This window comes from Eleutherodactylus coqui, chromosome 6 (genome assembly GCF_035609145.1).
Source record: "Eleutherodactylus coqui strain aEleCoq1 chromosome 6, aEleCoq1.hap1, whole genome shotgun sequence".
NCBI lineage: Eukaryota > Metazoa > Chordata > Amphibia > Anura > Eleutherodactylidae > Eleutherodactylus > Eleutherodactylus coqui.
Genome location: NC_089842.1, coordinates 1,110,782 through 1,123,553, shown reverse-complemented (window position 1 = coordinate 1,123,553; position 12,772 = coordinate 1,110,782). Strand labels below are relative to the sequence as shown.

The 12,772-nt window shown below is 60.6% G+C and overlaps 1 protein-coding gene across 1 annotated transcript in view; it reads left to right on the top strand.

Annotated features, from left to right (window-relative positions):
• The window catches only part of LOC136631726 (FXYD domain-containing ion transport regulator 6-like), a 79,269-nt gene that overhangs the window by 41,803 nt on the left and 24,694 nt on the right, over positions 1-12,772 (top strand). The window contains exon 4 of the mRNA XM_066606026.1: positions 154-228. Within this exon, the coding sequence (XP_066462123.1) occupies positions 154-228 (75 nt within the window). The remainder of the gene's footprint in view (positions 1-153; positions 229-12,772) is intronic.

Sequence of the window (12,772 nt, the reverse complement as noted above, 5' to 3'; positions counted from 1 at the left end):
GCTAGCTGCCGTATATTTATGTGAGGAGGTTGGGAAGGGGTTAAAGCCGCGCAGATATAAAGTCATCCATAAAATAGTAACATGCTTGCAATCGTCTCATCTGCACGCTCTTCTCTCGCCGCACCATGTGACTAACCCCATGATCTCCCACAGATTACGAGAGCCTGCGGATCGGCGGTCTGGTCTTCGCAGTCGTCCTCTTCACGCTGGGGATTCTGCTGATTCTGAGTAAGTCTGATGGACCGTGGGGATGGATATCCGGACGGACGGCTTCCTGAAGGAGCATGTAGTACAGGCGAGCGGACACAGAAATGCGCAGGTTCTCCGCTCACGGCCCCTTATGACGACGTCCGTGCCCAGCCCTGGCTTATTGTATCCTCAATCCTTTTTGAAGGGCTTGGACCAGAATTCCAAGTTGGCGTGCAGAGATGGGGGCGCTCGTGCCCGCTCTGCTGTCACTCCGGGGGTCCCTTCGCCCCTGCAGGGCCGTCAGCATGAAGGGAGCAGCGGCGGAGCGTGTGCCGTCGGCACTCCAGTCATCTCAATGTGTTTGGCCAAGTTGAAACAAGTTCGGATGTAGAGATTAAACACAATTTATTAGTACAAATGATAGAAATAAAACGAAGTTCCATAAAGCGGATAATGTTACATGTTTAGGGATCAGAGGGATCAATACGAAGAATGAGGCAAGTGCTTCCTCACCAAAATAATGGAGCGGCGGGCACATCGCGAGAGCCTCCGCTATACTTCATCTGTGCGTCAACCGGAGACACCGCGGTGAAGGTCAGAGAGGGGGACGGGTGGGGGACTCCCCGGGGACTCCCCAAAACACATAGCTCCCCCAATTCCCTACAGTCTTTATATTTATTAATGGCTTCATTGTGCTGCTCCCGACCCCGCGGCTCAGCGGCTCCTCAGATGGGACCGGATCAGACACACAGACAGAACACACAACGACAAGCGGAAGCTCCGAATAAAGCGGTGCTGCTGCATAAACGATGGCCGCCCCTCGTCCCCCGCATACAGGCTGCGGTGCTCCTACATAAACGATGGCCGCCCCTCGTCCCCCACATACTGGCTGCGGTGCTCCTACATAAACGATGGCCGCCCCTCGTCCCCCACATACTGGCTGCGGTGCTCCTACATAAACGATGGCCGCCCCTCGTCCCCCACACACTGGCTGCGGTGCTCCTACATAAACGATGGCCGCCCCTCGTCCCCCACATACTGGCTGCGGTGCTCCTACATAAATGATGGCCGCCCCTCGTCCCCCACATACTGACTGCGGTGCTCCTACATAAACGATGGCCGCCCCTCGTCCCCCACATACTGGCTGCGGTGGTCCTACATAAACGATGGCCGCCCCTCGTCCCCCACATACCGGCTGCGGTGCTCCTACATAAACGATGGCCGCCCCTCGTCCAGCACATTCTGGCTGCGGTGCTCCTACATAAATGATGGCCGCCCCTCGTCCCCCACATACCGGCTGCGGTGCTCCTACATAAACGATGGCCGCCCCTCGTCCCCCACATACTGGCTGCGGTGCTCCTACATAAACGATGGCCGCCCCTCGTCCCCCACATACTGGCTGCGGTGCTCCTACATAAACGATGGCTGCCCCTCGTCCCTCACATATCGGCTGCGGTGCTCCTACATAAACGATGGCCGCCCCTCGTCCCCCGCATACTGGCTGCGGTGCTCCTACATAAACGATGGCCGCCCCTCGTCCTGTATATACTGGCTGCGGTGCTCCTACATAAACGATGGCCGCCCCTCGTCCCGCACATACTGGCTGCGGTGCTCCTACATAAACAATGGCCGCCCCTCGTCCCCCACATACTGGCTGCGGTGCTCCTACATAAACGATGGCCGCCCCTCGTCCTGCACATACTGGCTGCGGTGCTCCTACATAAACGATGGCCGCCCCTCGTCCCCCACACACTGGCTGCGGTGCTCCTACATAAAGGATGGCCGCCCCTCGTCCCCCACATACTGGCTGCGGTGTTCCTACATAAACGATGGCCGCCCCTCGTCCCCCACATACTGGCTGCGGTGCCCCTACATAAACGATGGCCGCCCCTCGTCCCCCACATACTGGCTGCGGTGCTCCTACATAAACGATGGCCGCCCCTCGTCCCGCACATACTGGCTGCGGTGCTCCTACATAAACGATGGCCGCCCCTCGTCCCCCACATACTGGCTGCGGTGCTCCTACATAAACGATGGCCGCCCCTCGTCCCCCACATACTGGCTGCGGTGCTCCTACATAAACGATGGCCGCCCCTCGTCTTGTACATACTGGCTGCGGTGCTCCATAAACGATGGCCGCCCCTCGTCCCGCACATACTGGCTGCGGTGCTCCTACATAAACGATGGCCGCCCCTCGTCCCCCACATACTGGCTGCGGTGCTCGTACATAAACGATGGCCGCCCCTCGTCCCCCACATACTGGCTGCGGTGCTCCTACATAAACGATGGCTGCCCCTCGTCCCTCACATATCGGCTGCGGTGCTCCTACATAAACGATGGCTGCCCCTCGTCCCCCACATACTGGCTGCGGTGGTCCTACATAAACGATGGCCGCCCCTCGTCCCCCACATACCGGCTGCGGTGCTCCTACATAAACGATGGCCGCCCCTCGTCCAGCACATTCTGGCTGCGGTGCTCCTACATAAATGATGGCCGCCCCTCGTCCCCCACATACCGGCTGCGGTGCTCCTACATAAACGATGGCCGCCCCTCGTCCCCCACATACTGGCTGCGGTGCTCCTACATAAACGATGGCCGCCCCTCGTCCCCCACATACTGGCTGCGGTGCTCCTACATAAACGATGGCCGCCCCTCGTCCCCCACATACTGGCTGCGGTGCTCCTACATAAACGATGGCTGCCCCTCGTCCCTCACATATCGGCTGCGGTGCTCCTACATAAACGATGGCCGCCCCTCGTCCCCCGCATACTGGCTGCGGTGCTCCTACATAAACGATGGCCGCCCCTCGTCCTGTATATACTGGCTGCGGTGCTCCTACATAAACGATGGCCGCCCCTCGTCCCGCACATACTGGCTGCGGTGCTCCTACATAAACAATGGCCGCCCCTCGTCCCCCACATACTGGCTGCGGTGCTCCTACATAAACGATGGCCGCCCCTCGTCCTGCACATACTGGCTGCGGTGCTCCTACATAAACGATGGCCGCCCCTCGTCCCCCACACACTGGCTGCGGTGCTCCTACATAAAGGATGGCCGCCCCTCGTCCCCCACATACTGGCTGCGGTGTTCCTACATAAACGATGGCCGCCCCTCGTCCCCCACATACTGGCTGCGGTGCCCCTACATAAACGATGGCCGCCCCTCGTCCCCCACATACTGGCTGCGGTGCTCCTACATAAACGATGGCCGCCCCTCGTCCCGCACATACTGGCTGCGGTGCTCCTACATAAACGATGGCCGCCCCTCGTCCCCCACATACTGGCTGCGGTGCTCCTACATAAACGATGGCCGCCCCTCGTCCCCCACATACTGGCTGCGGTGCTCCTACATAAACGATGGCCGCCCCTCGTCTTGTACATACTGGCTGCGGTGCTCCATAAACGATGGCCGCCCCTCGTCCCGCACATACTGGCTGCGGTGCTCCTACATAAACGATGGCCGCCCCTCGTCCCCCACATACTGGCTGCGGTGCTCCTACATAAACGATGGCCGCCCCTCGTCCCCCACATACTGGCTGCGGTGCTCGTACATAAACGATGGCCGCCCCTCGTCCCCCACATACTGGCTGCGGTGCTCCTACATAAACGATGGCTGCCCCTCGTCCCTCACATATCGGCTGCGGTGCTCCTACATAAACGATGGCTGCCCCTCGTCCCCCACATACTGGCTGCGGTGCTCCTACATAAACGATGGCCGCCCCTCGTCCTGCACATACTGGCTGCGGTGCTCCTACATAAACGATGGCCGCCCCTCGTCCCCCACATACTGGCTGCGGTGCTCCTACATAAACGATGGCCGCCCCTCGTCCCCCACATACTGGCTGCGGTGCCCCTACATAAACGATGGCCGCCCCTCGTCCCCCACATACTGGCTGCGGTGCTCCTACATAAACGATGGCCGCCCCTCGTCCCCCACATACTGGCTGCGGTGCTCCTACATAAACGATGGCCGCCCCTCGTCCCCCACATACTGGCTGCGGTGCCCCTACATAAACGATGGCCGCCCCTCGTCCCCCACATACTGGCTGCGGTGCTCCTACATAAACGATGGCCGCCCCTCGTCCCGCACATACTGGCTGCGGTGCTCCTACATAAACGATGGCCGCCCCTCGTCCCCCACATACTGGCTGTGGTGCTCCTACATAAACGATGGCCGCCCCTCGTCCCTCACATACTGGCTGCGGTGCTCCTACATAAACGATGGCCGCCCCTCGTCCCCCACATAGTGGCTGCGGTGCTCCTACATAAACGATGGCCGCCCCTCGTCTCCCACATACTGGCTGCGGTGCTCCTACATAAACGATGGCCGCCCCTCGTCCCCCACATACTGGCTGCGGTGCTCCTACATAAACAATGGCCGCTCCTCGTCCTGTACATACTGGCTGCGGTGCTCCTACATAAAAGATGGCCGCCCCTCGTCCCCCACATACTGGCTGCGGTGCTCCTACATAAACGATGGCCGCCCCTCGTCCCCCACATACTGGCTGCGGTGCTCCTACATAAACGATGGCCGCCCCTCGTCCCCCACATACTAGCTGCGGTGCTCCTACATAAACGATAGCCGCCCCTCGTCCCCCACATACTGGCTGCGGTGCTCCTACATAAACGATGGCCGCCCCTCGTCCCCCACATACTGGCTGCGGTGCTCCTACATAAACGATGGCCGCCCCTCGTCCCCCACATACTGGCTGCGGTGCTCCTACATAAACGATGGCCGCCCCTCGTCCCCCACATACTGGCTGCGGTGCTCCTACATAAACGATGGCCGCCCCTCGTCCCGCACATACTGGCTGCGGTGCTCCTACATAAACGATGGCCGCCCCTCGTCCCCCACATACTGGCTGCGGTGCTCCTACATAAACGATAGCCGCCCCTCGTCCCCCACATACTGGCTGCGGTGCTGCTACATAAACGATGGCCGCCCCTCGTCCCCCACATACTGGCTGCGGTGCTCCTACATAAACGATGGCCGCCCCTCGTCCCCCACATACTGACTGCGGTGCTCCTACATAAACGATGGCCGCCCCTCGTCCTGAACATACTGGCTGCGGTGCTCCTACATAAACGATGGCCGCCCCTCGTCCCCCACATACTGGCTGCGGTGCTCCTACATAAACGATGGCCGCCCCTCGTCCTCCACATACTGGCTGCGGTGCTCCTACATAAACGATGGCCGCCCCTCGTCCCCCACATACTGACTGCGGTGCTCCTACATAAACGATGGCCGCCCCTCGTCCTGTATATACTGGCTGCGGTGCTCCTACATAAACGATGGCCGCCCCTCGTCCTGAACATACTGGCTGCGGTGCTCCTACATAAACGATGGCCGCCCCTCGTCCCCCACATACTGGCTGCGGTGCTCCTACATAAACGATGGCCGCCCCTCGTCCTGTACATACTGGCTGCGGTGCTCCTACATAAACAATGGCCGCCCCTTGTCCCCCACATACTGACTGCGGTGCTCCTACATAAACGATGGCCGCCCCTCGTCCTGCACATAGTGGCTGCGGTGCTCCTACATAAACGATGGCCGCCCCTCGTCCCCCACATACTGGCTGCGGTGCTCCTACATAAACGATGGCCGCCCCTCGTCCTGCACATACTGGCTGCGGTGCTCCTACATAAACGATGGCCGCCCCTCGTCCCCCACATACTGGCTGCGGTGCTCCTACATAAACGATGGCCGCCCCTCGTCCCCCACATACTGGCTGCGGTGCTCCAACATAAACGATGGCCGCCCCTCGTCCTGTACATACTGGCTGCGGTGCTCCTACATAAACGATGGCCGCCCCTCGTCCCCACATACTGGCTGCGGTGCTCCTACATAAACGATGGCCGCCCCTCGTCCTGCACATACTGGCTACGGTGCTCCTACATAAACGATGGCCGCCCCTCGTCCCCCACATACTGGCTGCGGTGCTGCTACATAAACGATGGCCGCCCCTCGTCCCCCACATACTGGCTGCGATGCTCCTACATAAACGATGGCCGCCCCTCGTCCCCCACATACTGGCTGCGGTGCTCCTACATAAACGATGGCCGCCCCTCGTCCCCCACATACTGGCTGCGGTGCTCCTACATAAACGATGGCCGCCCCTCGTCCCCCACATACTGGCTGCGGTGCTCCTACATAAACGATGGCCGCCCCTCGTCCCCCACATACTGGCTGCGGTGCTCCTACATAAACGATGGCCGCCCCTCGTCCCCCACATACTAGCTGCGGTGCTCCTACATAAACGATAGCCGCCCCTCGTCCCCCACATACTGGCTGCGGTGCTCCTACATAAACGATGGCCGCCCCTCGTCCCCCACATACTGGCTGCGGTGCTCCTACATAAACGATGGCCGCCCCTCGTCCCCCACATACTGACTGCGGTGCTCCTACATAAACAATGGCCGCCCCTCGTCCTGTACATACTGGCTGCGGTGCTCCTACATAAACGATGGCCGCCCCTTGTCCCCCACATACTGACTGCGGTGCTCCTACATAAACGATGGCTGCCCCTCGTCCCTCACATACTGGCTGCGGTGCTCCTACATAAACGATGGCCGCCCCTCGTCCCCCACATACTGGCTGCGGTGCTCCTACATAAACGATAGCCGCCCCTCGTCCCCCACATACTGGCTGCGGTGCTCCTACATAAACGATGGCCGCCCCTCGTCCTGCACATACTGGCTGCGGTGCTCCTACATAAACGATGGCCGCCCCTCGTCCCCCACATACTGGCTGCGGTGCTCCTACATAAACGATAGCCGCCCCTCGTCCCCCACATACTGGCTGCGGTGCTGCTACATAAACGATGGCCGCCCCTCGTCCCCCACATACTGGCTGCGGTGCTCCTACATAAACGATGGCCGCCCCTCGTCCCCCACATACTGACTGCGGTGCTGCTACATAAACGATGGCCGCCCCTCGTCCCCCACATACTGGCTGCGGTGCTGCTACATAAACGATGGCCGCCCCTCGTCCCCCACATACTGGCTGCGGTGCTCCTACATAAACGATGGCCGCCCCTCGTCCCCCACATACTGGCTGCGGTGCTCCTACATAAACGATAGCCGCCCCTCGTCCCCCACATACTGGCTGCGGTGCTGCTACATAAACGATGGCCGCCCCTCGTCCCCCACATACTGGCTGCGGTGCTCCTACATAAACGATGGCCGCCCCTCGTCCCCCACATACTGGCTGCGGTGCTCCTACATAAACGATGGCCGCCCCTCGTCCCCCACATACTGGCTGCGGTGCTCCTACATAAACGATGGCCGCCCCTCGTCCTCCACATACTGGCTGCGGTGCTCCTACATAAACGATGGCCGCCCCTCGTCCCCCACATACTGACTGCGGTGCTCCTACATAAACGATGGCCGCCCCTCGTCCTGTATATACTGGCTGCGGTGCTCCTACATAAACGATGGCCGCCCCTCGTCCCCCACATACTGGCTGCGGTGCTCCTACATAAACGATGGCCGCCCCTCGTCCTGTACATACTGGCTGCGGTGCTCCTACATAAACAATGGCCGCCCCTTGTCCCCCACATACTGACTGCGGTGCTCCTACATAAACGATGGCCGCCCCTCGTCCTGCACATAGTGGCTGCGGTGCTCCTACATAAACGATGGCCGCCCCTCGTCCCCCACATACTGGCTGCGGTGCTCCTACATAAACGATGGCCGCCCCTCGTCCTGCACATACTGGCTGCGGTGCTCCTACATAAACGATGGCCGCCCCTCGTCCCCCACATACTGGCTGCGGTGCTCCTACATAAACGATGGCCGCCCCTCGTCCCCCACATACTGGCTGCGGTGCTCCAACATAAACGATGGCCGCCCCTCGTCCTGTACATACTGGCTGCGGTGCTCCTACATAAACGATGGCCGCCCCTCGTCCCCACATACTGGCTGCGGTGCTCCTACATAAACGATGGCCGCCCCTCGTCCTGCACATACTGGCTACGGTGCTCCTACATAAACGATGGCCGCCCCTCGTCCTGTACATACTGGCTGCGGTGCTGCTACATAAACGATGGCCGCCCCTCGTCCCCCACATACTGGCTGCGATGCTCCTACATAAACGATGGCCGCCCCTCGTCCCCCACATACTGGCTGCGGTGCTCCTACATAAACGATGGCCGCCCCTCGTCCCCCACATACTGGCTGCGGTGCTCCTACATAAACGATGGCCGCCCCTCGTCCCGCACATACTGGCTGCGGTGCTCCAACATAAACGATGGCCGCCCCTCGTCCTGTACATACTGGCTGCGGTGCTCCTACATAAACGATGGCCGCCCCTCGTCCCGCACATACTGGCTGCGGTGCTCCAACATAAACGATGGCCGCCCCTCGTCCTGTACATACTGGCTGCGGTGCTCCTACATAAACGATGGCCGCCCCTCGTCCTGTACATACTGGCTGCGGTGCTCCTACATAAACGATGGCTGCGCCTCGTCCCTCACATACTGGCTGCGGTGCTCCTACATAAACGATGGCCGCCCCTCGTCCCCCACATACTGGCTGCGGTGCTCCTACATAAACGATAGCCGCCCCTCGTCCCCCACATACTGGCTGCGGTGCTCCTACATAAACGATGGCCGCCCCTCGTCCTGCACATACTGGCTGCGGTGCTCCTACATAAACGATGGCCGCCCCTCGTCCCCCACATACTGACTGCGGTGCTCCTACATAAACGATGGCCGCCCCTCGTCCTGTATATACTGGCTGCGGTGCTCCTACATAAACGATGGCCGCCCCTCGTCCTGAACATACTGGCTGCGGTGCTCCTACATAAACGATGGCCGCCCCTCGTCCCCCACATACTGGCTGCGGTGCTCCTACATAAACAATGGCCGCCCCTTGTCCCCCACATACTGACTGCGGTGCTCCTACATAAACGATGGCCGCCCCTCGTCCCGCACATACTGGCTGCGGTGCTCCTACATAAATGATGGCCGCCCCTCCCCCCCCACATACTGGCTGCGGTGCTCCTACATAAACGATGGCCGCCCCTCGTCCCGCACATACTGGCTGCGGTGCTCCTACATAAACGATGGCCGCCCCTCGTCCTGTACATACTGGCTGCGGTGCTCCTACATAAACGATGGCCGCCCCTCGTCCCCCACATACTGGCTGCGGTGCTCCTACATAAACGATGGCCGCCCCTCGTCCCGCACATACTGGCTGCGGTGCTCCTACATAAACGATGGCCGCCCCTCGTCCCCCACATACTGACTGCGGTGCTCCTACATAAACGATGGCCGCCCCTCGTCCCGCACATACTGGCTGCGGTGCTCCTACATAAACGATGGCCGCCCCTCGTCTCCCACATACTGGCTGCGGTGCTCCTACATAAACGATGGGCGCCCCTCGTCCCCCACATACTGGCTGCGGTGCTCCTACATAAACAATGGCCGCCCCTTGTCCCCCACATACTGACTGCGGTGCTCCTACATAAACGATGGCTGCCCCTCGTCCCGCACATACTGGCTGCGGTGCTCCTACATAAACGATGGCCGCCCCTCGTCCCGCACATACTGGCTGCGGTGCTCCTACATAAACGATGGCCGCCTCTCGTCCCCCACATACTGGCTGCGGTGCTCCTACATAAACGATGGCCGCCCCTCGTCCCCCACATACTGACTGCGGTGCTCCAACATAAACGATGGCCGCCCCTCGTCCTGTACATACTGGCTGCGGTGCTCCTACATAAACGATGGCCGCCCCTCGTCCCCACATACTGGCTGCGGTGCTCCTACATAAACGATGGCCGCCCCTCGTCCTGCACATACTGGCTACGGTGCTCCTACATAAACGATGGCCGCCCCTCGTCCCCCACATACTGGCTGCGGTGCTGCTACATAAACGATGGCCGCCCCTCGTCCCCCACATACTGGCTGCGATGCTCCTACATAAACGATGGCCGCCCCTCGTCCCCCACATACTGGCTGCGGTGCTCCTACATAAACGATGGCCGCCCCTCGTCCCCCACATACTGGCTGCGGTGCTCCTACATAAACGATGGCCGCCCCTCGTCCCGCACATACTGGCTGCGGTGCTCCAACATAAACGATGGCCGCCCCTCGTCCTGTACATACTGGCTGCGGTGCTCCTACATAAACGATGGCCGCCCCTCGTCCCGCACATACTGGCTGCGGTGCTCCAACATAAACGATGGCCGCCCCTCGTCCTGTACATACTGGCTGCAGTGCTCCTACATAAACGATGGCCGCCCCTCGTCCTGTACATACTGGCTGCGGTGCTCCTACATAAACGATGGCTGCCCCTCGTCCCTCACATACTGGCTGCGGTGCTCCTACATAAACGATGGCCGCCCCTCGTCCCCCACATACTGGCTGCGGTGCTCCTACATAAACGATAGCCGCCCCTCGTCCCCCACATACTGGCTGCGGTGCTCCTACATAAACGATGGCCGCCCCTCGTCCTGCACATACTGGCTGCGGTGCTCCTACATAAACGATGGCCGCCCCTCGTCCCCCACATACTGACTGCGGTGCTCCTACATAAACGATGGCCGCCCCTCGTCCTGTATATACTGGCTGCGGTGCTCCTACATAAACGATGGCCGCCCCTCGTCCTGAACATACTGGCTGCGGTGCTCCTACATAAACGATGGCCGCCCCTCGTCCCCCACATACTGGCTGCGGTGCTCCTACATAAACAATGGCCGCCCCTTGTCCCCCACATACTGACTGCGGTGCTCCTACATAAACGATGGACGCCCCTCGTCCCGCACATACTGGCTGCGGTGCTCCTACATAAATGATGGCCGCCCCTCCCCCCCCACATACTGGCTGCGGTGCTCCTACATAAACGATGGCCGCCCCTCGTCCCGCACATACTGGCTGCGGTGCTCCTACATAAACGATGGCCGCCCCTCGTCCTGTACATACTGGCTGCGGTGCTCCTACATAAACGATGGCCGCCCCTCGTCTCCCACATACTGGCTGCGATGCTCCTACATAAACGATGGCCGCCCCTCGTCCTGCACATACTGGCTGCGGTGCTCCTACATAAACGATGGCTACCCCTCGTCCTGTACATACTGGCTGCGGTGCTCCTACATAAACGATGGCCGCCCCTCGTCCCCCACATACTGGCTGCGGTGCTCCTACATAAACGATGGCCGCCCCTCGTCCCGCACATACTGGCTGCGGTGCTCCTACATAAACGATGGCCGCCCCTCGTCCCCCACATACTGACTGCGGTGCTCCTACATAAACGATGGCCGCCCCTCGTCCCGCACATACTGGCTGCGGTGCTCCTACATAAACGATGGCCGCCCCTCGTCTCCCACATACTGGCTGCGGTGCTCCTACATAAACGATGGCCGCCCCTCGTCCCCCACATACTGGCTGCGGTGCTCCTACATAAACGATGGCCTCCCCTCGTCCCCATATACTGGCTGCGGTGCTCCTACATAAACGATGGCTGCCCCTCGTCCCTCACATACTGGCTGCGGTGCTCCTACATAAACGATGGCCGCCCCTCGTCCCCCACATACTGGCTGCGGTGCTCCTACATAAACAATGGCCGCCCCTTGTCCCCCACATACTGACTGCGGTGCTCCTACATAAACGATGGCCGCCCCTCGTCCCGCACATACTGGCTGCGGTGCTCCTACATAAACGATGGCCGCCTCTCGTCCCCCACATACTGGCTGCGGTGCTCCTACATAAACGATGGCCGCCCCTCGTCCCCCACATACTGGCTGCGGTGCTCCAACATAAACGATGGCCGCCCCTCGTCCTGTACATACTGGCTGCGGTGCTCCTACATAAACAATGGCCGCCACTCGTCCTGCACATACTGGCTACGGTGCTCCTACATAAACGATGGCCGCCCCTCGTCCCCCACATACTGGCTGCGGTGCTCCTACATAAACGATGGCCGCCCCTCGTCCCCCACATACTGGCTGCGGTGCTCCTACATAAACGATGACCGCCCCTCGTCCCGCACATACTGACTGCGGTGCTCCTACATAAACGATGACCGCCCCTCGTCCTGCACATACTGGCTGCGGTGCTCCTACATAAACGATGGCCGCCCCTCGTCCCCCACATACTGGCTGCGGTGCTCCTACATAAACGATGGCCGCCCCTCGTCCTGCACATACTGGCTGCGGTGCTCCTACATAAACGATGGCCGCCCCTCGTCCCCCACATACTGGCTGCGGTGCTCCTACATAAACGATGGCCGCCCCTCGTCCTGCACATACTGGCTGCGGTGCTCCTACATAAACGATGGCCGCCCCTCGTCCCCCACATACTGGCTGCAGTGCTCCTACATAAACGATGGCCGCCCCTCGTCCCCCACATACTGGCTGCGATGCTCCTACATAAACGATGGCCGCCCCTCGTCCTGCACATACTGGCTGCGGTGCTCCTACATAAACGATGGCCGCCCCACGTCCCCCACATACTGGCTGCGGTGCTCCTACATAAACGATGGCCGCCCCACGTCCCCCACATACTGGCTGCGGTGCTCCTACATAAACGATGGCCGCCCCTCGTCCCCCACATACTGGCTGCGATGCTACTACATAAACTATG